Source organism: Rhinopithecus roxellana, chromosome 17, assembly GCF_007565055.1.
Source record: "Rhinopithecus roxellana isolate Shanxi Qingling chromosome 17, ASM756505v1, whole genome shotgun sequence".
NCBI lineage: Eukaryota > Metazoa > Chordata > Mammalia > Primates > Cercopithecidae > Rhinopithecus > Rhinopithecus roxellana.
This window is the reverse complement of record NC_044565.1, coordinates 81,590,108-81,616,479: the sequence shown is the minus strand read 5'-3', so window position 1 is coordinate 81,616,479 and position 26,372 is coordinate 81,590,108. Positions and strand designations below refer to the sequence as shown.

The 26,372-nt window shown below is 38.7% G+C and overlaps 1 protein-coding gene across 3 annotated transcripts in view; it reads left to right on the top strand.

Annotated features, from left to right (window-relative positions):
* The first annotated feature begins 625 nt into the window (after positions 1-625).
* MAP4K3 (mitogen-activated protein kinase kinase kinase kinase 3) overlaps positions 626-26,372 on the top strand; it is a 186,869-nt gene continuing 161,122 nt past the window's right edge. The window contains exon 1 of one of the 3 annotated variants that reach the window (XM_010364146.2): positions 626-1,038. In XM_010364146.2, the coding sequence (XP_010362448.1) occupies positions 943-1,038 (96 nt within the window). In that variant the 5' untranslated portion in view covers positions 626-942. The remainder of the gene's footprint in view (positions 1,039-26,372) is intronic. The other 2 variants (XM_010364147.2, XM_030921605.1) reach the window with 2 other exon arrangements.

The following is a 26,372-nucleotide window of genomic DNA, read 5'->3' as shown; positions in this document are numbered from 1 at the left end:
TTTCCTCCCGGAGCTTTTACGCGCTGCCCACTGCACACACCTCCCTGGCGGCCCTCCTGGCCTGCCCTCCTTTGCACCCTGGCAAGCCAACTCCAAGGGTCCGATTGTCGGAAACAGGGGCAAGCAAGCACAGCTCACTTTTCCTGGTGTTTTCCTCACGGTGTGTTTAGTGACCCCTCCCCGCAATCCCAGAAAGACTGTAGCACTCCGTGGTATCCTATGTGTAGCTGCTTCTAAAATAATAAAGTCCAATAAAGTCTTGGATACTACCACTATGCTATCTGCTTGGAATTGGGACCAGATAAACCAAGATCCAACTTTGTCGTTAGGGGAATCAGAAACGAAAAGAAGCCACTTTCTGCTGGTCCTAACCACGGTCCCTGGGCCAGGCAAACCTTCTCAAGCGTCCGGCGGCAGCGGCCGGGCGCGGGTCCGCAGGAAAGCCGAGGCGTTTCGGGTCCCAAGCTGTTCAGGCGCCGACCCCGGCCTCGTAGGCGCGCGGAGCCGGAACGCGCACGGGGTCGGGTGCGCGCCAGGCCCGGAGCGCTCCCTCCGGGATCGCGGCTGCGCAGTCGGGCGGGAGTCGGGAAAAGCGGGAGGAGGTTGGAGGAGTCGGAGTAAGGGGAGGGGGAGGAGCGGCGAAAGCGGAAGCCATGTTGGAGTTTCACCCCGAGCGAGGGGCTGCGAGGGTTCTCCTCTCCTTGTGGGTGTGACCGGGTTCGGCGCGGCGGCGGGCTGCGGGGGGCGGGGACGGTTGGGCCGCTTGTCGTCGTCCGCAGCGGCGTGAGGGGAGCGGCGGCGGCGGCGGCCGCAGCGTGGAGCCGGGCGATTGTGACCGCCGGGGGAGCCGGGGGCCGGCCGCGGCGCCCTCTCTCCGTGTGGCCCCCTGAGCGCCCCCCCTCCCCTGCCCGGGAGGGAGGCGGGGGGCACCTGGGGCCCGCCATGAACCCCGGCTTCGATCTGTCCCGCCGGAACCCGCAGGAGGACTTCGAGCTGATTCAGCGCATTGGCAGCGGCACCTACGGCGACGTCTACAAGGTAAAGGCAGGGGCCGCGCGCCGCCGAGGCCTTGGGGTCCAGACCCTCAGCCAAGCCTGGGCGCCCGAGCTCGCGCCGCCTGTCCTCGGGAGACGCTGGCGCCTGGGAGCAGTCGGGGAGGAGGAGCTGCGGACGCCGAGGGCTGTGCTGCCTTAGTGAACAAAGGGCCAAATGTGTAACCCCGAGACCTCCCCAGCCCTTACCTGAGCGCTCCGGTGAACGTGATTTTTGCCACCTCCCCTCTTGCGCGCATTTCCAGGGAAAGGCAGAACGAGAGCGGGCCACTCTGCTCATCATAGTGCAGAGAGGGTCTGGGCGTTTGTTGCATTGGCAGGGTCAGCGCGACGAGCCGCACAGCAGGGGTCTGGCGTTGTCAAACCTGCCTGCTTCACACGAACCTGGGATCGTCCGCTCTAGGTTGGGAGCTGCTGCCCTCCAGGCCTTGGTGGTAGTTACTATACTATGCTGGGTGACCTCCATCCTCCATCGACAGCTCTCAGCCTTTAGCGCCTCATCTATCCCCCTATCAGTTTATTTTAATTTTCCAAGTAATGACTTTTTTTTTTTTTTTGGAAAGAGCAACTTTGATTTCTTTAAATCGAATTGGACTGCGATGCCTTTTAAACTTGTTTTTTTTCAAAAGTGACTTGAATACTTAGGGAAGGTACTGGTTTGACAAGGTTAGAATTCAAAGTCCATTAGCAGTACAGCATTCCTGTTGTAGAGGGACCACTTCTAAATGTGGGAGGATAAATCACTCTTCCCTGGCCAACTCAACTCTTGGCCTCGCAGTTACTGCCAAGAAGAGAGGAGGTTGTTGCCAAATGTGGCAGCAGTCTTGATTTAGTTGTGTGTCTTCTTACTCGTAACTGAAGTTGAACTCCTCCTGTTTCACATACCTGAGGATGCACAAAGAAACTTAATTTTGCGTTGGAAAGTTTAGTCTTAACTTTATTTTGCCCATGTTTAAGCAGGTTTTTACTCTTCAGTGTAACGCCTGTGGTAACAACATATTTAATACAGTGCAGCCAATGTTCTGCTTTGGTCTCGTTTTGTGGATGATCTGCTTTTCACCATGGTGGATCTCATCACTTTTCCCACTATGCAATATCGGTATAATGAGCACACCTCCAATGTATGAGATACTGGGCAAGTAAGCACTTTGGGTTGTAGCCGTAAACGATAGACTTGGTTCCAAATCTTACTAGGGGTTTCTATTTTTTTGGACAAGGACAGTATGAAATAGCCATTTAAATAATCATTGCAGTTTTATTTTGTGCTGTAGAGAAGAGTATTAGGATCAGGGTTATGAGAGCATGTACTAGGAGGACCTGATCCAGTTTGGGGTGTCAGAGGCTCGTCACCTTTTAGCTGAGATCCCAGAGATGATTAGGCATTGCTTAGGGTACTGGGGAGAGGGGATTATTATGCCAGATAGAGGAGCATGATATGTGAAGGCTCTGAGGCCCGATTTGAAAGAAGCCTGAACAGCCAGAACGGGAGGGTGGTCCTAGATCTTACAGGCCTCTTAGTTCTCATTAGGAGATCGGACTTCTTTAGGACAATGGGGAACCATTGCAGGCTTTTAAGCAGAGGAGTGACATTAGATTTAGGTTTTTAAAAGAGCTCCCTACTACAGTATGAAGAGTGGAATGGAGCAGTTGGGAGGCCATTATCATAGTCTAGGTAAGAATAATGGTGTTAAGGAATTTGGTGATGACTGTGAAAGTAGAAGTGGATGGATGCAAGTAGCTTATGACTGGTTGGGGGAGTTCACTTATATTCCGATGAAAAGTTAACTAAAACTTGATTAATGTATACATTTTAGGGGGCAGGGTATACAGTAAATCTTTTTACAGGAATAATTGGCTATGTACTTACTATATTTAAAAAAAAAAGCTAGTAGTTAAGCCACATGATTAAAAAGCAAAAAAAATTAGGGCCTGTAATTTCCTAAGTGTAATAAAGGTATAGTAAGTTGGTTAATCTTGTCATTTGTTTAAAATAATGATAATACTAGCTGATGTTTATGGAATGCTTATTACTTGCCAGGCACTGTAAGATTTTTCTAATTGATCCTAAGAGCAACTCTGTGAGATAGGTGCTCTTGTTAACTCCATTTTGCAGTTGAATAAACTGAGGCACAAGGAGATTAACTTGCCAAAGTTGGTAGGTGGCAAAGCCAAAACTTAAACCAGTTAGAGACTGTATTCTTAACCAATAGGCAGTACTGCCTCTCTAAAGACAGGAGATGGGCAGATAATGTATTACATTTTCAGTGGAGAAACTGAGGCACACATTTAGTTTAGCATTTGAGTTGTAGCCACACTCTGAGTTAGTGTAGATCTTTAAGTAGTAGTTGGAATACCTAACTCCTGCTGTGCCGTTAGGCCTCACTGTTTATGTAGTCTGCCAAGTGGACATCAGATAATAGATGCTTGCACCCTGTCTGCCAGACTCTTCCAATACCAGTGACCAAAGCAGAGAAACTTCATGTAGTTCTTGGCATCATATCCTCCTGCCTGCTAAACTCTTGTTTGTGTTTTTGTCTATAATCAAGTTTATGCTGTAAAGTTACATATTTTTGTTCTTTGTTTTGCTGTTTTAGATTTTTCTTATTTATACAAATTAATTGTGCTAGAGAGAAGTACACTTTGTTTTCAAAAGCCAGTATATATAATTTGTTCCTTAATTTGTCAACATTTAGGTGCTAAAAATAGAATGCTTGGATTAAATAAATAAGAGACCTGATTATAGTCATTCTTGGAAGGTTGGTGGAGATTTTTATTTTGAAAATGTTTTCCTACTCAATGTAATAACATTTATTGTACTTAAGGTGGCATGGTTTAGTTAGAAAGCATTAAATGAGAATGTGGACAATCTGGGATTTATTAGCTGTGTGACCTTATGGAATCAACCTCTCAGAGCTGTTTTGTTGTGGAGGTATTATTACCATCATATACCCTTCTTTTTTTGGTATTGAATAAATGACTCAGATTTTAGTCAATAAGTAATCTTTATTTTTTTCAGGCCAATGCATATATACATTTTATCTGCACTGTCTAAAAAAAGTCATATCTTGTAAGTGTCCTGTAACTCTGCAGGCTTTATCTGTCATGAAGTGCCTGCAGCTTGGGTTACCTAGAGACCTAGGAGCTGACAACTAAAGCTCTTTAGTTGGGCCTCAGGAGGCCCATGGAGTGCTCTAAAATTAATAGGCTTAATGTTGTATGTATTTGTGTTTTTCTGTGGAGATGGGTTATAGCATTCATTGCATTCTTAAAGAGCTTCCATAGCTTTGCCATTCAAAAAAGTTTTCTTGGAAAAATTAGGTAGTTATAATAGATCATAATATAATTTTCACATGCATTGTGCCATCTTTTCTCAGGCATTTTTCCAGTTTAATTTTTATTATTCCTACCCTTTAAGTCTTCATGTCCTTAAGTTTTTGTAGATTTATTGTTAGAAAGAAGCAGGAGATAGTAAAGCTGGAGATAGGATAGGGCAAAAGAAGTTTTGAAGGAATAGTCTTAATATGGTTTCTAAGGAAGTGGCTTACCTAGTCTTACGATTTTAGTCTGGTTCCTGTGAACGATTCCTAGCCTGTGTATCCAAGACTGGATACACAAAGACTCTAGGCTTTAAGCCTTAGAGTCATCTTTAGTGACTTCTGGACTGGACTTTTTAGGCATTAGCCAAATTCTGTACACAGGCATTTTCCAAAGTGTGGTTGGGGTGCTTCAGGAAAAGCCATACCATGAGTAGGTTAAAGACTGAGAAATCCTATGGTAAAGAAACCTGGTAAACTTTCCTTAACCTAGCAAACTCCAAACTTACTTGACTATGAGATTCTTTTTCTCTGTAATACATATTGCTTGTCCTTAGTACTAGTGTCTTGTAGAACATGCTTTGGAAAGGTCGATACTGATTTTTTAAAATCTTTGTGTGTTTGGAAGCCATTCCCTCTGAAGCACAGGCTGCCGTGTTGCTAAGCTTCCAGGTGGTATTCACATGGTAGTCTGTGTAAATAGATTTAAAGTGTCCGTGAAAGCTGGCAGGCAAAAAGGTGAGGATTGGGCAGTAAAATCAGGAAACCAATTTGTATGCATTTAGAGAATTACGTGTTAGTTTATTTGTAATTATGCATCTTTCAAGGTGTTCTATTTAATATCATCATAGACTAATTCTTCCATTATAATCAGCATTTGTGAGAACCTTTCTGGAAAACTCAATTATTAAACCTAACTGATAAGGAATATGAAGACCTTAAGCATTTAGAAAAGAACATTTGAAGGAAGCTCAAACATTGTTATTTGGAGTTATGCTCACTTTTCTTTACTTCCATTTAGGATAGACTCTAGAGAGACCAGAAGAAATGGCCCTAAACTTCAGAAAGATCATTTGAAGTTGATTAAAGTAGAATTTCCCATCATCACTAGCTATTTGAAATGAAAAGTGACAATGAAACAGATAGTGAGGCAATTTTTCTAGAATGTTTGAAAAGCAAACAAACAGGTTATCTGAATTTGATACAGATCTGATTCCTTAAAGGAGGTACTTACCTCCAGCCTTTGATCTGTATATGTATTTATTGGTGAAACATATCTAATGCATCATTTTGTATTGAGAATGAATAGTAAGTTCTCTCATGAGAGTACATTGAACAGCCATCATCCATTGAACAGCTGTAATATGAGAGGAAATATGTTAGGAACTGTGAGTAGAGTAGCAGAAATGACAAGGCTTGGTACTTGGTATTTACAGGAACATAAAATGTGTACCTGCTATTAGCTATCATAGTTTGAGGTCAGAACCTTGTTGGTTTCCTCATTTATATCATATTAAATCTCTTGCTGGCTGAGAGATTCTTTAGATACTCCATAATTGCACAGCTGACCTCCGTAGCTCAGCATAGTGATTTGAGAACAGGGTTCTGGAGCCAGGCTGCCTAGTTTCACCACCCACTAGCTTTGTCCTTGGGCCAATTACTTAATCCCTCTCTCTGTGTCTCAGTTTCCTCAGCTGTAAAATGGAGATGCTTAGAAAAGTGTTTGGGACAGTACCTGACACATAAAAGTGTAGTTATTGTTAATTGCTGTTAGTGTCTAGAACTATTTATTATTATGTATTTCTCCTACTACTGTCCTTCTAACCTACTGTGTTCCTCATGCTCTGCCTCAGGGTTTTTAGCTGGCCATCTCTGCCTAAAATCCACCCCTCCCCACCAGTATCTGTTTGGTTTGCTTCTTCATTTAAAGTCTCAGCTCGGATGTCACCTTTTAATGAGCCTGTTTGTTTCCACTCTACAAAAAACAGCACTTCTCCCACCACTTTCAGGGATATAAATCAGGGGTGGATCCAGGTTTTACGGGACCCGAAGTTTATGCAGTTTTGGGGACCCTCATTAAGAAAACAAAACTAGAATTAAAAAAGGTATGAAAGTGAATCTTTAGAATGAGAAAAGATATCCCAACAAAATACTGTAACCCTAGTCAGATCCCTTTCTTCTGAGATTTGCTTAGGCATTTAATCAGAGATGCTCACAAAAAAATGTTTTCTGATAACTGCCTGGCTCCCTGTCTCCACCTGGAATACTCTACATGTCCCAGCAACTCTCAGCACTCATAGAGGGCCATGCTAGTGAAGGGGCCTGAACTTTAGGTTTTGTTAGTTTCACAGAAAAATTCAGTTCGGCTCTTAATTTTTCATTATGGCATGTATCACCACATGTTTATTTGTTTATTGCCTGTCTCTCCCCAGTAAAGTGTAAATCCAGGAAATGTGATTTTGCTTTGTTCATTGTTGTATCCCCAGAGCCTAGAAGAGTAGCTGACCCATATTAGGTTCTTAATATATATTTATGGAATGAATAAATGAACCAACATGAGAGGAACAAGCCATGGCTATGTGAGTTTAGAGGAAGAAGATCATTGTTTCTGACTGGGAGAAATCCCATAGGCCTTGCAGAGGAGGTGGCATTGGGCTTGACTTAGAGTTCTGGCAGTAGTGGGTACAAAATGAGTTAAATGTAATGGACTGTTATTAGGTCTTAAATCTGAAATCAGTAGGCTTAATGTATCTTTGGCATATCAAGGAATGTTCAGAATTGTTATATGCATATGAAGATACTCTGTCATTTTGAACGGAAGACCCCTAGTGACTGACTAGTGAATATAGCAGTAGGCTATCACATACGATTTTCATTTTGTTTTTTTAAAATACGATTAAATTGGGCTTTTAGGAAGAGGACTTTGTTCACCAATACAAAAAAGACCTTCGATTCAAGAGATGAAATCATGTTTCTTTTTACATTTTTATTTATTTTTTCATACCACCTTTATATGTACAAAAATAGTATTTCTTTTTGCTTCAGGTTTTTTTTTACAGTCTTTTTTTGTTCTGGAAGATGCCACGTTTCTGAGTTCTGACTGCCTTGACCTGATTATAGGTTTGATTTCCTAATATAATAATGTACTGCCTACCTTAGCCCTTAAACTCTGTAGAATAATTTTGGATTTGACCATAAATTTAGATATGTTGAAATAAGACATTCATTTTGTTTGTTTAAGCTCTTAGAAATTTGAGATTGTAAAAATTCTTTCTGTATAAATCATCTACCTTACCTCAAAGAATCTCCTCTTCATTGCCTGTATGCTAACCTACATATGCCATGATTGTAAGGCCTCCTCAGCCATGTGGAACTGTGAGTCAATTAAACCTCTTTCCTTTATAAATTACCCAGTCTTGTGTATGTCTTTATTAGCAGCTTGAGAACAGATTAGTGCATGCCCCTTCCCAGCCGCCCACAATTACTGTTCTCCTTTCTGTCACCATGAAAGCTCTTTTAGAACTTTGTATAAATGAATCATGAATGAATTGCCTCAGCACTTTTGATGAAAATCAGTTGACAGTACACATGTGAGTATATTCTGGACTCTTATTCTTTTGAGCTGTATGTCTATACTTTCACCAGTACCTCACTGTCTTGTTTACTGTAGCTTTTATCAAAAGTCTTGAAATTAGGCAGAGTGAATCCTCCAATTCTGTTCTACCTTTTCAAAATGGTTTTATCTATTTTAGGTCCTTTGCTTTTCCGTACAAATTTTTGAATCAGCTTTTCAAGTTAAATATAAAAGCCTACTGGAATTTTGTCTTAACTTTAAATTTTGAGATACATAGTTCAAATTCATTGCAAAAAGAGTGAAAGAGGTCTCATGTACCCAACACCCAGCTTTCCCCAATGGTGATATCTTTACATACCTATAGTGCATTATCAAAATGAGGAAATTAATTGGCACAATACAGTTAACTAAGCCTTAGTCAGATTTCACCAGTTTTTATATGCATTCATTTTTTATATCTTTGTATATAATTTTGTGATATTTTATCATATATACAGCCTGCTGGGATTGTGTGGGATCTGTCACTCAGTTAGTGGAGAATTGAGATCTTAAATGCATTCAGTCTTCTGATCTATGACTATATCTTTACATTTATTTAGATGATCTTTATCTCATTAAAGATTAAAATATGTTGCTTTATTTTAATTCATAAATGTTATCCCTGACTTTTCCTACTAATATTGTAGTGAAACATAATTATGGAAAAATTCTCCAGGATTACATAGTAATTACAATATGAGCCATTTTTTCAGCTTTTATTAAAATTCTCATTGTACTAGTAGTTTCTGACTTCCTTTAGCTTAATATTGTTCATTTTTAACCCTGAGCATATGGACTCCTTTTTTTTTTTTTGTATTTTATTTTTTCAAGACCCTGCTCTATCGTCCAGGCTGGAGTGCAGTAGCGCGATCTCGGCTTGCTGCAACCTCCACCTCCTGGGTTCAAGCAATTTTCCTGCCTCAGCCTCCCAAGTAGCTGGAATTACAGGCATGTGCCACCATGCCTGGCTAATTTTTGTATTCTTAGTAGAGACGGGGTTTCACCGTGTTGGCCAGGCTGGTCTTGAACTCTTGATCTCGTGATTCGCCCGCCTTGGCCACCCAAAGTGCTGGGATTACAGATGTGAGCCACTGCGCCTGGCCCACGGACTCCCTTTACTAAAAACTGGCAAAAAAGACAGGGAAAATGACTATTTTAAAAGATACTCATTTTTTCTATGTATCCAAAGAATTTTTTTTTTTTTTTTTTTTTGAGGCAGAGTTTTGCTCTTGTTGCCCAGGTTGGAGTGTAATGGTGTGATCTTGGCTCACTGCAACCTCTACCTCCCGGGTTCAAGCGGTTCTCCTGCCTCAGCCTCCCGAGTAGCTGAGATTACAGGCACCTGCCACCACGCCCAGCCAATTTTTTGTATTATTTTAGTAGAGACGGAGTTTCGCCATGTTGGCCAGGCTGATCTCGAACTCCTGACCTCAGGTCATCCACCCACCTCGGCCTCCCAAAGTACTGAGATTACAGGCATGAGCCACTGTACCTGGCCCCAAAGATTATAACAAACACCTTATAAACGGTTTACTTTCAAATATAAGATGTGTGTGTTGATGTGTATTTTGCAAAACTCACAGCTTTTGAGCTTATTAAAGGAAAATACACTTAAAGTTTACTTCATCCTTTAGTGAAAAATAACACTGCTGGATTATTTAGGAGATCCTAAAAAAAATTCTTATCTTGAGGAACTTAAACTCTGATATAAGGAAACAAAATCTGCATGTATGGAACATCTAAGGAACATGTCTAAGGCATTATTTTAACAATTAGAAGAAAACAATAAAGCTATGTGAATACTGTAGACATTGTAATTTAAGGGAAAAATAACTTGACTTCCTGAAAGAGTGAATCTTGACCTGGGACTTGAAGAAAAATTGGATTTGCAATTTTAGAGAACTGTGACATCATTCCAAAAGAGTAAATCTGGGTTAAAAATACTGCTGTGGGACCTAAGGGGGCAAAGAAGTAATAAGACAACTATTCTAAGGAGACATATTGGGAAATGTGGTAGACAATGTTTCACATATATAAGACACGGATAAATGAGTGCCAGTTGAAGAATTTAGAACTCGCTTGACCTACAATGTAGTATTTATCAAATTCATTAGGGCCAGTCTTTAACCTGCTTGGTTAGTTATTTAGACTGTATTCGGTAAGATTTATTTCTTCCCTTTCATCTCTATTGATTTAGAAGTTAAAGATTTTACTTTTATTGTTTTGGTGGTTACCCTTAAAATTGCAACATATGTAATTAGTCTAAAGTTAACTGATCTTTCTCTGTTCTCTTTCTGGTCAGTATGTGGAATTTAGAAGGCTTAATTTCATTCACCACCTTCCTGATTTCTGTTGTCTTACTTTGGTTCTGCTGTTCTTAAATGTCCCAGTTTAGTTTTTATTATCGTTTTATACAAACAGTGCTTCTTTACATTTACCTGTAGGAGTTTTCAATTTCTGTACTCACTGTTTCTTCTTGGCATTATATTCCTTCATTCTGGGTTCAGATTTCTTTAATCTTGTAGCAGTATTTGGTAGGATTTTTTTCTTGCTTTTTATTTTTCTTTTTAAGTGAGGAACTGTATAAGGTAAACTCAGTCTTCCTCCTTCCCCTCCCCATTGTCTTTATTTTGTCTTACTTTTAAATCATAGTTTAGTGGGGTATAGAACTCTAGGCTGACGGTTGTTTTTTTCTCAGCACTTTGAAGATATTTTGTCTTCTGGTTACCTGTTGTGCTGCTGAGAAGTCTGTTGTCAATATAATTATTGTTGCTTGTAGCTAGTCTTACTTTTTCTTTCCTCACTATTTGACTTTTCAAATTTTTTTCTTTGATTCTGGTGTGTACACAGTTTCACAATGTTATGTGTGGATTTTAATAAAAATATTTACTATTTTTCTTCAATCTGAAGAGTAGCATATTTCATAAGTCCTGGAAAATTATAAACTGCAATATCTTTGGTATCTTTTCTTCCACTCTTTCTTGTTTCTCTTTAGAGCTCCTGTTGTATTCTTTAACTTTTAGTTCTCCATGACTTCTCATGAATTTTCTAACTCTTTATTCTGTGTCATGTATTATGGTTCTTACCTTTATTATCTTTAGTTGTATCTGTCTAATCTGCTGTTTGAAACTTGTTTTTTTTTTTAAAAAAGCTTACTTTTAAAAAAAATAATTTCAGTACACAGGATAATTGCAAAGAGTGAGAGAATAATAAAAATAAAATAACTGATACATTTTTTCCAAGATTCACCAATGGCCAATACTTTACCACATTTATCACTTTTTCTCTGTATATATACATTTTTTTTTTCTGAACCATTTGAGAGTAAGTTGCAGGCATCAAACTCCTTTACCCATATACACTTTGATGTGTAGTCTCAAAATGAAAGACATTTACTTAAACTGCAATAAATTATCAAAATCAGGAAATTTTAATATTAAGACAATATTATTATTTGATCTACAGACCTCAGTGAAATTTCAGGAGTCCCAGTAATATCTATTATAGCATTTTACCCCCAACTCCAGAAATCAATCCAGGAGAATCGTATGCTATTTATAGTTTGTAAGACTCTTCAGTCTCTTAACCTAGAAGAATTTTTCAGCCTTTCTTTGTCTTTTTAGACACCAACAATTTTGAGTAGTACACACCATTTACTTTGTAGAATTCTCCTCATTTGGGATACTTTTGGTGTTTCCTTTTGTTTAAATTCATGTTACACATTTTTTGGCAGAAATTTATAGTGATGTGTGTGCTCAGTGAATTATATCAGGAAGAACATGATGTTGATTAGTTCCCTTATTAATGTTGACTTTGATTATTTGGTTAATGTTGGTGTGCCAAGTTTCTTCACTATCAGGTTATTATCTTTTCCTTCTCTAATTAATAAGTAAATTATGGGGAGATACTTTGAGACTATATAATATTTTGTTCCTCATCAAACTTATACCTGCTAATTTTAATATCCATGATGTTTTGTACTTGAATTATTACTATAATGGTTCCCAAATAATGATTTTCTGACTCCATTAATTTATTCTACATGTATTGGTTGACATTCTACTGTAAAGAACTATTTTTGTTTGTTTATTTTTGGGCTCATGGATTCTTCTTTTATTCATTGGGTTTTGATTCATCACTTTTATTTTGATGCTGAAACAATTTCATATTGGGCCAGTTGGATTTTATCTTAGCTAGGGCTGCCATAAAAACATACCACAGACTAGGTGGCTTAAATGAGAGAAATTAATTTTCTCACAGTTCTAGAGGCTAGACATTCAAGATCAAGATGCCAGGTTTCCAGTGATGCTGTCTTTCTGGCTTGTAGATGGCCTTCTCACAGAGAGGGAGGGCATGCTTTCTGGTGTATCTTCTCATAAGGGCACTTATCCCATCCTGAGGCCTTCCCCACCTCAGGAACTCATCTAAACCCAGTTATCTCCTAAAAGCTCCATCTCCAGATGCCGCCACATTGAGGGTTAGGTCTTCAGCATGTGAATTTTAGAGGGACACAGTTCAGTCCATAGCATATTCCATTGCTTTTTACGTTTTATTAATTATATTTCTAGAAGATCTGTGTTATTCTTTTTCAAGTCTTCGTATTGTTGCATACTTTCTTGTTCTTAGTGCTTTCGAATTAGTCTATAATTTCAAATTTTGGAGGATTTCATCTTGCAGTTTGTTGCTTTGTTTTATGCTGACTCATGCCTGTGAATTTGTATGTTAATTTTGAATTCATCTACTTTTTTCTGTAAGAATCTTTATGGTTTAAATTGAGGGATGGGTGGAGGGGCTGGGGGGTTGGTGGGGAGTGGGTGGGAGACTGTGGGTGTCCTTCCAAAACAGTTTTGCTTTTGTTTCTTCCAGTAACCACATGAGTCTTTTTGGTCTTGGATTAATTTTTATTTAATGTCTCAGTTTGGGATTCCCCACATCTTATAGATAATACAAACTTGAACCCCAAATCAAAAGAACAATGACTCTTGGATTTGAATTCTTGGAGGACTGTTTTTCTTCCACCCACGCACAGACTTTGTTGTTATCCTCTTGTGCTTGTAGGTAACTTTTTTTTTTTTTGAGACAGGTTATTGCTCTGTCACCCAGGTTGCTGTGCACTGGCACAATCAAGGCTCACTGCAGCCTCGACCTCCTGGAATCAAGTGATTCTCCCCCTTCAGCTTCCCAAGGGAGCTGGGACTACAGGTGTCCACCACCTTGCCCACTAATTTTTGTATTTTTTGTAGAAGCGAGGTCTCACTATGTTGCCTCGGCCGATCTCACACTCCTGGGCTCAGGCAGTCCTCCCACCTCGACCTCCCAAAGTGCTGGGATTATGGTCATGAGCCACTGCGCCTGACCTAACCCTTAAAAAAAAAATTGTTTTTGCTTTACTGAAGGCACAGTCCCTTCCAGAGTCCTAGCATTATTCAGTAGTCTCCGTTCCAGTGTGCTGTTTTGAGTGGGCCCACAACTGTTCGCCTGTACTCAGATGGTTTTAAAACCCCCAAGCACCTGGATTGCAGAGATCCACTAGTCTTCCTTCTTCCGTCCTCTCCCACCTTGATTCTAATCCCCCTCCCCCTGTTGGTGGAAACCTCAACTCTGGTTTTCCACTTTCCATCTTAATTCAGTGTAATACATTTGTTAAAATTGATGAACCAGGCCGGGCGCGATGGCTCATGCCTGTAATCCCAGCATTTTGGAAGGCCGAGGTGGGTGGATCACCTGAAGTCGGGAGTTCGAGACCAGCCTGGCCAACATGGTGAAACCCTGTCTCTACAAAAAATACAAAAATTGACTGGGTGTGGTGGCACATACCTGTAATTCCAGCTGCTCAGGAGGCTGAGGCAGGAGAATCTCTTGAACCTGGGAGGCAGAGGTTGCAGTGAGCTGAGAACGTGCCACTGCACTCCAGCCTGGGCAGCAGAATTAGACTCCATCTCAAAAAAAAAAAAAAAAATTGATGAACCAGTACTGATAAATTATTATATTAATTAAAGTTCATAGTTTACATACATTAGGGACCACTCTGTGTTGCACATTTTCTGTGCTTTTGACAAATGTTTCCATCAGTATAGTATCATACAGAATAGTTTCACTGCCTTAAAAATTCCATTTTCTATCTATTCATCTTCCCTTCTCCTCCACCCAACTCCAGGCAGCCACTGATCTTTTTACTGTCTCTATAGTTTTGTCTTTTCCAGAATGTCATATAGTTGGAATCATACAATATGTAGCCTTTTCAGACGGTCTTCTTTCCCTTAGCAATATGCATTTAAGTTTCTTTCATATCTTTTTGTGGCTCAATACCAATTTTGTTTTTAAATTACTGCATAATATCTCATTGTATGTTTATACCACAGTTTGTTCATTCACCTATTGAAGGACATCTTGGTTGTTTGCAGGTTTTGGCAATTATGAATAAAGCAGCTATAAATATCCATGTGTAGGTTTTTATATGGACATAAATTTTCAGCTCATTTGGCATATACCAAAGAGTGTGATTGCTGGATTGTGTGGTTAAGACTGCTTTTAGCTTTGTAAGAAACTGCCAAGATGTCTCCCAAAGTGACTGTAGCACTTTGCATTTCTAACAGCAAAGAAATGAGAGTTCCTGTTGCTCCACATCCCCACCAGCATTTGGTGGTGTAGTGTTTTGGATTTTGGCTATTCTAATAGGTGTGTAGTAGTATCGCATTGTTTTAATTTGCAGTCCCCTAATGATATATGATGTTGATCATCTTTTCCTATGCATATTTGCCATCTGTGTATATTCTTTGGTAAGGTGTCTTCAGATTTTTTTCCCTTTTTAAAATTGGATTTTTTTTATTGTTGAATTTAAAGAGTTCTTTGTATATTTTGGATACGTGTCCTCTATCAGATATATGTTATGCAGTATTTTTTCCCATTGTGTGGCTTGTCTTTTCATTCTCTTAACAATGTCTTTTGCAGAGCAGAAGTTTTTAATTTTCGTGAAGTCCAGCTTATCAATTTTTTCTTTCATGAGTTATGCCTTTGGTGTTGTATCTAAAAATGCTAGACCAAGGTCACTTAGATTTTCTTGTATATTATCTGTTTTATATTTTGCAGTTTACATTTATGTCTGTGATCCATTTCGAGGTAATTTTTGTAAAAGATGTGAGGTCCATGTCTAGATTTTTATTTTTTATTTTATTTTGTTTTGCATGTCGATGTACAGTTGTTCCAGTACTATTTGTTGAAAAGACAGTCCTTTTCCCATTGGATTGCCTTTGCTTCTTTGCGAAAGGTTAGTTGAGTATATTTGTGTGGGTCTGTTTCTGGACTCTTGTACTAATTTGCTATAGCTTCCATTACAAAGTACTACCGACTAGGTGGCTTATGCAATGGAAATTTATTCTCAGTTCTGGAGACTAGAAGTCTGAGATCAAGGTCTCAATAGGTTTCGTTCTTCTGAGGCCTCACTCTTTGGCTTATAGTTGGCTGTTTTCTCGTGGTGTCTATACATGGTCTTTCCTCCATTTCCGAACATGAGGAGTTTGGGGCTGTAATTTGGAGTCAGATATACAGCAGAGAACTAGGGGAGATGAGGACTGGGAGAAGACTATTGAGTCTAGTTAGGAGGGTATAATTGCTGTTCAGAAAGAGTAGTTGACAAAGCATCCTAATTACAAATGATTGAGAAGTTGGGAGGAAATGGTGACATTGTCTCTGGTCTCTTTTCAAGGAGTTTGATCATGCTACTCTCTTCTAGCACCATATGATTTCTATCTTTATCTTAGTGTTTTTCTCGGGAGTATTTATTGAGCACCCACACTGAGCTGTGTACCATGGCTGATCCAGAGGATGAACAGAATGTAATCCCTCTTCTCAAGGTGGTGGCAGACTAGATATGGGAATAGTATGGAGTAATTATAGCATTAAGTAATAAGAGGTATTTTGTGATTATTATGTGATTCCCAATAAAAGTTCAGAAGATCAGAAAAATTGCAGCCCATAGCCAAATAAAGGCTTTTTAGAAGAGATAGAATGAAAGTTTGGCTTTAATGTGTTGTTTAGGTTTAAATGGATAAAGTGGAAGGGCATTGTAGTTGAGGTGAATATTGAAGAATGAAGACCTGGCAGGAGGAAGAATAAGCAAGAAGAGATCACACAGGAAATGGGCCAAACTACATCAAATGATTTGTACTGGAGAATAATGGGGAATATTAGATATTGTTAACAATAGTTATAATCATAGCAGATGCCATTTATAGAGTACATACTATGTACTAGAACTTACTTTAGGTAGGTGCTTTGTAGGTATTCTCATTTTAATTCTTTTCACAACCTTACGAGGTAGATGTTGTTATTTCCATTTTACAGATACAGAAACTGAGACCCAAAAAGAAAGGTCAAGAATAGGCCCAGTTTAGGTGCAATGGCTCACCTCTGGAATACCAACACTTTGGGAGGCTCAGGTGGGTGGATCGCTTGAACCCAGGAATTGAAGACCAGAGTAGGCAATGTGACAAAACCCTGTCGCTACAAAAAAAAAAAAAAGAGAAAGAAAAAAGAAAAAAAAAAAAAGACCCAAGTCAATAAATCTAATAAATCTGGTAAGTGGTGAAACCAGGATTGAATTCAGGCAGGCTTACCTCCAGAACCCATGCCTTGTAGTCACTGTGTTGTGCTGTAGAGAGGTAGGTGAGACCAGAATATGTCTTGAGAAACTGTCTCCAGGTTATAAATTAAATGTAATAGAAATAAGGGAACCAATTGAGGTGTTTGATGAACTGAAGTGTAGATAGTGAGCTACTTGATGGTGGGGACCACTTCTTAGTCCTCGGAGAGATGGATGTGGTGGGGAGTGGACAGTTAATCCTCAATCTGATATTTCAGATTATGTGGAAGATGATGTACCAGTTAGGAGTGAATGGAAATTATGTGAATTAGATTAATGACAGGGGAAATTGGGGGGCATAGATGACCTGGAGAGATGGGAAAGTTGAGTGAAGTAAGATGTGGAGTTAGATTTTGGACAGATTGATTCAGGTGTAATATCTATAGACTAGCAGATTTGAAGGAACCAGTAGGGAAATATCGTCAAGAGGGATAGTGGACATCTGAGAATAAGAATTCTTCGATGATGGGGGTGTCAAGGAAAGAGACATCTTTTGCTTGAGTTTTCAAAAGAATAATAGCTCTTCTCTAACTTCTTCCTCACTTTTGATATTTGAGAAATTCATGGCGGCCGGGCATGATGGCTCATGGTTGTAATTCCAACACTTCAGGATGCTGAGGTGGGAGGATTGCTTGAGGCCAGGAGTTCGAGACCAGCCTGGACAACATAGCTAGACCCCCATCTCTTTAAAAAAAAAAAAAAAAAAAGCCAGGCATGGTGGCACATGCTTGTAGTCCTAGCTGTTTGGGAGGCTGAGGCAGGAGGATCACTTGAGTCCAGGAGTTCAAGGCTGCTGTAAGCTATGATTGCAGCATTGCACTCCAGCCTAGGCAACACAGTGAGACTCTGTCTCTTTAAATAAAAAACAAAATAAAAAAATAAAGAATTCATGATTCATGACTTCAGTTTTTCCTTTGAATAGTGATATTTGAGCAAATAAATGAAATAAAATATAGAACACCTGTTCTGTAAGTGCACGTGTATATGGAAGTTATGGTCTTTAGTTTTAAGTATTATAAGTTACTAAATATTTCCCAGTTGAAATAAGTTAAGAATAATGGAGTAAATAACAGCAGTGAGAGATTGATTACCCATGATTGTTTAGAATTTTCTTTCAACACCTGTGCATCCTTAAAAGCCCTTTTTGGATTCCTGTATTCCTTTCAGTATCTCAGAGGAGTAGGTGACTTAGAATCTCTCTCTGACGCTAGGCCAGGGGGTTCATACCCCTCTTCCTCCATTTCATTCTCAGGGGGTGACACAGTGAAAAGAAGAAAGCATTGAAAGTGCTGAGTGATAGGAAACTCAGATGGGGTATGTCATTACTAAAACTTTTTCATCTTTCCCCTTTTCTATGCCTTGCTTTTGCCTGTCCCCATCCTGTGCTCCACCATCTTCTCTCCCGTCAGTAAGACCACAAACTCCGAATCTGCAAAAAGCATTGAGCAGAGAATATAAAGCCTTTTGCGGAAACAGTCCACACAGTTATGTTTACTTTTTGAATACCATTCAGCTTGAACAAGAGTAAGTTAGTCATTTTTATTTTATAATCATTGTGTTGATATTTTTCTTTCGGGGTCTCTTATTTCTGGTTAGTGCTGCGATGTTAAATCACTAATACTACTAGAATCTGCTAATCACAAGATGTTTTTATTTGGAATGTTGAGATTTTATTTCCTCCAGTAAACCGTGTTCAAATGAGGTTCGACAAACTTTTTTTCTTTCAAAAACCAAAATTGGAGGTTGCTGTTAATTACTGAGCAGAGTTGCTATTTTTATAGTAGGTCTGTATTGTTTGTGTTGAGTTTCCTCAGCTGTTTCTATTATGCTATGATGCAATATTTGAATTAAAATGTAGAGAATATTTCTATAAGGTAACATTGCTTTTATAGAAAAGAATATAAAAAGGTGAAATTTAAATAAACTGTTTTATAAGATTTTAGACAATGTATTTTTAAAATATAATTTAACTTATTTTGGTGGGCTTTAGAAGAAAATTCTGTATAAACTAAACTTATTTTGTCTGGCAGTAAAGGGATCTAGTTTTTTTTTTGACACCATTGTTTGCAGAAAGTATTCACTTGTTAATACATGATAAAATTAGTTTTGGATGAGAAATATCTTTTTGTTTAAACTTACCTTTTTTTAAGTTCATACTATTTAAAACATTATTTAAACTATTTCACTTACAATATAAGATTTTTTAAAAATAAACTTTATTTTAGAATAGTTTTGGATTTACAAAAAGTCATAATGACTCCTAACCCAGTTTCCTTTTTTGTTAACATGTTACCGTGGTACATTTGGCACAACTGAGGACCAGTATCCGAACATGACTGTTAACTACGTTCCACCGTCTATTTGGATTTCACTAGTTTTTCTCTAATGCCTCTTTCTGTCTCAGGTTTCCATCCAGGATTCCATATTCTATTTAGTCACTATGTCCCTTAAGCAGAATTTTCTGGTGTGTGACAGCTTCACAGACTTTTTGATAACTTTGATAGTTTTAAGGAGTGCTGGTCAGTATTTTATCGAGTGTTTCCAAATTTAAGGTTTTTTTGGTTTGTTTGTTTTTTTTCATAGTTAGATTGGGGTTATAGATTCTAGGGAGAATGAAGTATGCATGCTGTTGACATAATTTATCACCGGCAATGTTAACTTTGATCACCTGGCTGTTGTAGTTGACCAGGTTTCTGCACTGGAAAACTACTTTTCCCCACTTTTCCATTTTGTACTCTTTGGAAGCCAGTCACTAAACCGCCCCACTCAAGAGGTAAGAAGTTAAACTTCACCTCTTTGAGGAAGGGAGTAGCTTCATAAATTACTTAATTCTTCTGCAGGGATTTATGTCTTTGTCCTCGTTTACGTGTTCAGCTATTTTATATTAGTATGAATGTATGGATATTTATTTTATACTTTGGGTTACGATCCAGTACTACATGATTTGTTTTGTTGCCCATATTGCTCCAGCTTAGCCATTAGGAGCTCTTTGAGGCTGTTTCCTGTGTCCTGTTGATAGGTCCCCATCATTTGTTTTTTTTTTTTTTTTGAGATGGAGTCTCGTTCTGTCACCAGGCTGGAGTACAGTGGCTCCATCTCTGCTCACTGCAGCCTTCCGCCTCCCGTGTTCAAGCGATTCTCCTGCCTCACTCAGCCTTCTGAGTAGCTGAGGCTACAGGCACGTGCCACCACGCCCAGCTAATTTTTGTATTTTTTAGTAGACACGGAGTTTCACCATGGTTGGTCAGGATGTTCTTTATCTCTTGACCTCGTAATCTGCCCGCCTCGGTCTCCCAAAGTGCTGAGATTACAGGCGTGAGCCTCTGCACCCAGCCATCATTTTGTTTTTAACACTCGCTTTCGGCCCTGCAAGGTGCTTCAGGCTCATCTTGTATTTCTCTGCCCTAGCCTGATAAGCAGACATTTTCCCAAGGAGCCCTGGTTCCTTCTATTAGAGAATGGTATTAGATACCAAGATCTGGGCTTTGAGTATGTTTGCTGTTGGTGTGTCATTGCTTCTAGGATTTCTCTCAGTAGATGAAGCTAGGAAATACGTGTATATATTACTAAGCCATGTATACATACATATCTATAATTGTTTTAGTATCTAGACGTGAGTTCATACTGATATCTCTTGCTCTAATCTAGCATCACATGGTTTCTTCTGGCCTTCCCCCATTGCTTATCTATAGCTTCCTAATCCAGTAGTAAGAAACCTGGCTTTCATTGAGCAAATTCCATTTACGAATTTGCTCAATCTCAGTATATCTGTATAGCTTTTTAGAAATTTTCCCAACTCTGTGTTACAAGTTGACAAGCCAAACTGTTCGCATATTTTTAAGTTACTCATTTACTCTTTTCAATAATAATAGTTATACACCACTTACTATGTGCTAAGCATTATTCTGTGAACTTTTAGATGTAACAACCAATTTTAGTCTTAATCCATGCAATGTTGTGGGAACTTTAATTATCTCTATTTTACAAATTAACATAGAGGGACCCAGAGAGCTTATGTGGTTTGTTTCCCCAAGGGTCCACAGCTAGTAAATGGCAGAGCCAGCAGTTGAACCCAGTTTGCCTCCAGAGTCCATACATTCGGCTATACTGCCAAAAATAGATGTGTGAAAACATCGTAGTGTTGGTTATCATTTTTAAAAATATTATCTTTTATGCTAAGGAAGAAGAGGGTTCAGTGATCTCAGAAAAATCCCGAAAGTACCCTCCTGGATATGAAAGGAGACAATGGTTAGAAAAGAATAAATTTCTTTAAAAAGGCAAACTTGCAGAAATGGAACTGTATACTCACTAAAGGAAATAATGCTTGCTTTCTTCTGGTTGGAGATTGTGTCACTAAGGAAAGTAGTTCATGCTTTTAAAAATCTTCTGGAATAAAACATGGACACCTTCTTTTTTCTGCCCTCCTTAAACCATTCCATGATGATTGCCAGATTATTTTTTCCTTCTGGTAGAAGCATGTGGTTCTCACCCTCTTCACATATGTCTCTTGCACACAGGGGAAAGGAGTGGGTCAGAATTGCAGTTAGCAAAGGCGTTTTATTGGCTGCCGATCAAGTCAAGAACCAAATTAGTTGAAAGAATTTCTTTATTAACGTGCCAGAAACATCTTATCTATTCTGTTTTACTGGAGCCTGTTTAGCATTTGGTTTCATTGGTAAACTCATGTAGAAAGCTTAGTTATTCTGAAGTTTTGTTTTCAAACAGGACAGCCCTCCCAACTCCACCCTTCCCAGCATCTGATTTAAAATTTTTGACAGTTTTATTGAGATATAATTCATACACCATACAATTTACCATATTAATTCAATGAGTTACACAGTTAGTGTAACTTAAGTTTGAGTCCTAAAATCAGAAGGAAGACAGTGATGGAGCGAATTTATTCTTCCAAATGTTATTGATATGTGTGTGTGTGTGTGTGTGTGTATATGTGTGTGTGTGTGTATATATATATATATACATACATACATATATATATATATATATATATATTTTTTTTTTTTTGAGACAGTCTTGGTGTCTCACCCAGGCTGGAGTGCAATGGTACCATCTTGGCTCACTGCAGCCTCCACCTCCTGGGTTCAAACAATTCTCCTTCCTCAGCCTCCCAAGTAGCTGGGATTACAGGCACCCGCCACCATCCCTGGCTAATATTTTGTATTTTTGGTAGGGATGGGGTTTCCCTACATTGCCAGGCTGGTCTTGAACTCCTGACCTCAGGTGATCCACCCACCTCAGCCTTCCAAAGTGCTGGAATTATAGGCATAAGCCACCGTGCCTGGCCTATAAGTATTTTTATACTAAGTACTATTAATAAACACCAAAAGTTGACTGTTAATGCCTGACATTAATTTATAAGGATTGGAGAGACATATAAACCACAGGAACTTGATCAAGTGGCTTAGTTTGATTGATCCTCATTGAAGTCATATGTACAGTTATCTTTTCACCATAATTTCGCTTTCCTTTCTTTTAATTATCTCCTTTTTCCCACTCAAATTTAAGGACATTTAATTCCATAAGTCTGTTTCTAAGTAATAATTAAGTTGAAACAAGATTATCCTTACTACTTGTCCACCAATAAGTGCAAAAGGATTTTGCACTGAGAATTCCCATTTTTTTAGTGCAGAACATGTCAAATTTTCCTTTGTTGCTTAAACAAAAACAAAGTCATATCAGTAAGCATAAAAAATCTGAAAGAAATTTTAATACTTCTGATGCTTGTTCAGTTGTAGTACATACTTTTAAAATGAAGCCCATTCATTTGGAACTGTTTGAGAGCTATAACATTTAAATAGCATCTAGGAGAAGTTTGGACTTTTACAAGTATAGGCTGTCATTTTGCAGAAAAGAAAATCTGATTGCGAACCATACCCAACTTAGGGGCCTTTGCGTCTGGCTCATGGAATTGCTTATATAACCTCTTGAACTTCTCAGTTCTCCAAAAAATTGTTGGTGATAATATTTAAGATTCTCTGTGAAGTTGATGGTTTAATTTTGGATAAATGAATTCCCATTTTTTACATAATACTTGGCTTTCATACAAGGTTCAAAGTGTTAGATTGGTACATACTCTTTTTTTTTTCTTTCTTTTTTTGAGATAGAGTCTCACTCTGTTCCCCAGACTGGAGTGCAATGGCACCATCTTGGCTCACTGAAACCTCCGTCTCCCAGGTTCAAGCGATTCTCCTGCCCCAGCGCCCTGAGTAGCTGTGACTACATGTGTGCGCCACCATGCCCAGCTAATTTTTTGTATTTTTGGTAGAGGCAGAGTTTCACCGTGTTAGCCAAAATGGTCTTGATCTCCTGACCTCACGATCCGCCCACCTCGGCTTCCCAAAGTGCTGTGATTACAGGCGTGAGCCACTGCACCCGGCCTAGGTTGGTACATACTCTTAAGAGAATTGAGGCATAGTAGGCAGACAGAGTAGAAAAAAAGAGATCTGCAAGCAGGTGGTAGTGGGGGTGGAATGTGGGGGCCATTTCTCAAAAACATTACTGAAATGTTTTCTGAAGAAAATGTATTCTTCTAAAAAATTTGCCTGACATTATTTTTTAAGCTGTTTTGGAATTGCTACTAGCCTCTTAATTCCCCCACAATAGTTTCTGAAAACTATTTAATAGAAGATTTTTAATGTAAACTCCAAAATTCCACCTACTGACTAGGATTTAGTAGTAAGATACAATTTTAAGATTAAGAGCAGGATTTTTGTTCCTGCATCTGGGGTGGAGTGATCTTCAGAGAAGATTGGTGCCTCTCTTTGCTTCTCATTTTGTCTTTCCATAAAGAGGTTGGTGAGTGTTTCTGTTTTCTAGACTTGGCTGTTTCTGTAGAGATTAGGAACATGTTGCTTATTGTAAAGTATCAAGACAGAGAGGAACAAAATCAAGTTTAACTATGACAGTTCTTTAAAGCTGACCATCAGAATCATGTTCCGTAGCAGATATTCCTTGAACTACTCTTCTCTTGCAGTCACCTTGAAAGAGTGTAATAGGAATTTGTGAGTAACTGTGTATGCTGTTACTTAAAGATGTAGATATTGATATGAGGAGGCAAGGAATAATGTACTTTGGGAATATATCTGAATCTTGTGTATTTTCTGTTAAGAAGCAAGAAATTAAAAGCCCCTCTTGAGTGACAAAATGTTCCAAAGCAGAGCTTAACTTAAGAGCTTCTTAGGACCTACAAGGTGGAGCCTGGGCATCTTGTATGCCAATAACTTTAAAGGTAGTTCTGAGAAGACAGTTGTTAACGGACTCCCCTGTCTGGTGATACAGGGGGCACACCTCTACTCTGGTCTTGCTTTTCTTACAACTTTTTCTGATTGTGTTCACTTTCTGTTTAGTCCATATTCCTGGACTCTGCACCTCTACCTTGTTACTTTGCATGTACAGGCAATGGATTCTCACAGTTAATTGCAGTCATTGTAGTGACTGGCTGTGACCCTTTTTTGGCTGTCTTTGGTTTCACATATTTTGCGATTGTGCTTGTTTTTCTCAGCAATACCAGTATCTGACCACTGACTCTGTACCTAGTCTGTCCTCTGGGCTGCACTGGCATTTCCAGACTTCTGCCTTGATTGCCCCCTGTCATCATAATGGTGGAGAGACATTAAGGAGAATGGTGGTTCTGTTCGTAGCTCCCTCGTTAATTAGGTAAATGACTGTGATTCAGTTACTTAACCACTTAGTACTATAGTTTTCTCATCTCTTGCTTAAATCCTCTTCAATTTCTGTATTATTAATAGCACTTGGTTACTCATGTATTTTTCTCTTTCTGATACAGAGAATTTAGCCTGACTCTTTAACTTGTACTATATGAAAGCTTTGATGAATTTCTTTATACTCTAGGTAAAATGGAACATCAAGATGTACTTTCTGCTCATTTCTAAGACAAAAAGCTTAACATTTTATAATCCTTTGTTGGGTCTTTCCTCGTTGGTCACTTCAGCGAAGTAGAGAAGTTAGTTGCATGTAATAGACAATTAGAAAATGCAAGAAATCTTTAAAAATATTGAAATGGCAGGTTAGTATCTACCAGATAGATACTGTTTGGTCAGATGACCAAGTAATTAGGAATTTAGCCTCTTGATTGCCAGATTTGAATTTTAGCTGTACTAGTTTTTAAGTTTTTTTTATCTTGGACATGTAATTTAATTTCTTTATGCCTCAATTTATTCATTTGCAAGACGAGAATGGTTAATGATATTTAAATTGTGAAGTTTAAATAATAAAGCATTTAAATCTTAGTATATATCCTATACATAGTAAGTACTTTATAAACATTAACTACTATTGCAGTAGTATTTGTTCCCGTTCTTCATTGTCATGTAAATTTAGGGCTATTTTCATGATGCTGTTTAGGAAAGCCCTTCTGAGTGTTTCCAGGGTTTTTTTGTTTGTTTGTTTGTTTTTATTTTAATAGCTTATCTCAATCATATTCTATCATATCATATAGGTATTTTTTTTTCCTCCTGCCTAGCACTAATCAATGTGATTTTTTTTGTTTTTATTTCCCTTAACTGGACTGTAAGCTTCATGGGATCAGGGGCCTTCTTTGTCTAGTTCCTTGTTATGTCTCCAGCTTCTGGTGTAATACATGGACTACAATAGAAGCTCAGTAAATATTTTGGGGGACGATATTAATTGCTACAGTAAGCTGTTCAGCGTATAGCTGAAAGGAGATGGTGGTGACTGCAGCTAGGTGTGGCGCGGTCTCCTTTAGATCCATTTTATGGTCTTTTTCCAGGGCGCTGACCTGCTAGCTGTTGTTGATTTTGTGTGGAAGTATATTCTCTGACTCAATTATTGTGGTCTTGTTTGGCAAATCATTGCAGTTTACCAAAGTGTGTTTTTTCTGGAACATTAGATCTTTAAAGTGATCTTCTAATGACTGTAATATACCAATTCCACAGAACACACTTTGGGAAATGCAGAGTTAGTGTACTGCTGAAAGCCTCGTTTACCCTCACTCATTTCTTGCCTTGTAAAATGATATTGTCAGGAAAGTTAAAATGAAATATATGTGGCATACTTTGTGAACTCTCTAGAGTGCCATAAAGTGTGTTGTCAAGTGTTTAAGCCTTTTTTTATTAGCCACCATGTAGGTGTATAGCCATTATCCTTGGAACCTGAAGCCATTACATTTAGTGACTTTCCCTGTCTGCAGATCGTCACATTTTTCATTGCTAACAGTCACAGTTCTTAGAGTTATTTTGTTCAATTCTGACAAGCTTTTGTGCTCATGAAAGTACTTGACAGATACTTGATGCATTTAGAACTGAATGGATGACGAAGGCCTTGCTAGATAAAAGCTCACTGGTTCCACCTCTGATGTGGTCATCAGAGAAATGGATTTTCAGAATTGTAACATAGTTTTATCGTCTAGCAAAGACATTAAGCATAAGCATAAACCATATCTTTGTGTCCTTGTACCTAGCACTGTATCTGGCATGTAATTAGCTTTCAGTATTTAATAGCTAAACAAGACACTGAAACCATACACCATTCTTTCCTCATGCTCACATCATGAAATGGAGTCACTGTTTAGAGAGGGAATGTAAATTGGTACACTCAATCTGGAATATGCACCACAACTTTATAGTATGATTTAAGTAGGAAAAATGTAGGGAAAACATCTGCCTTCGTGTCAGAAGTGAGGGAGTCAAACTTACTGGCTTTCTGTCTGTACTCTGCTTTAAAATTGGATTTTAAATAACAGTTTTAACTAAAAA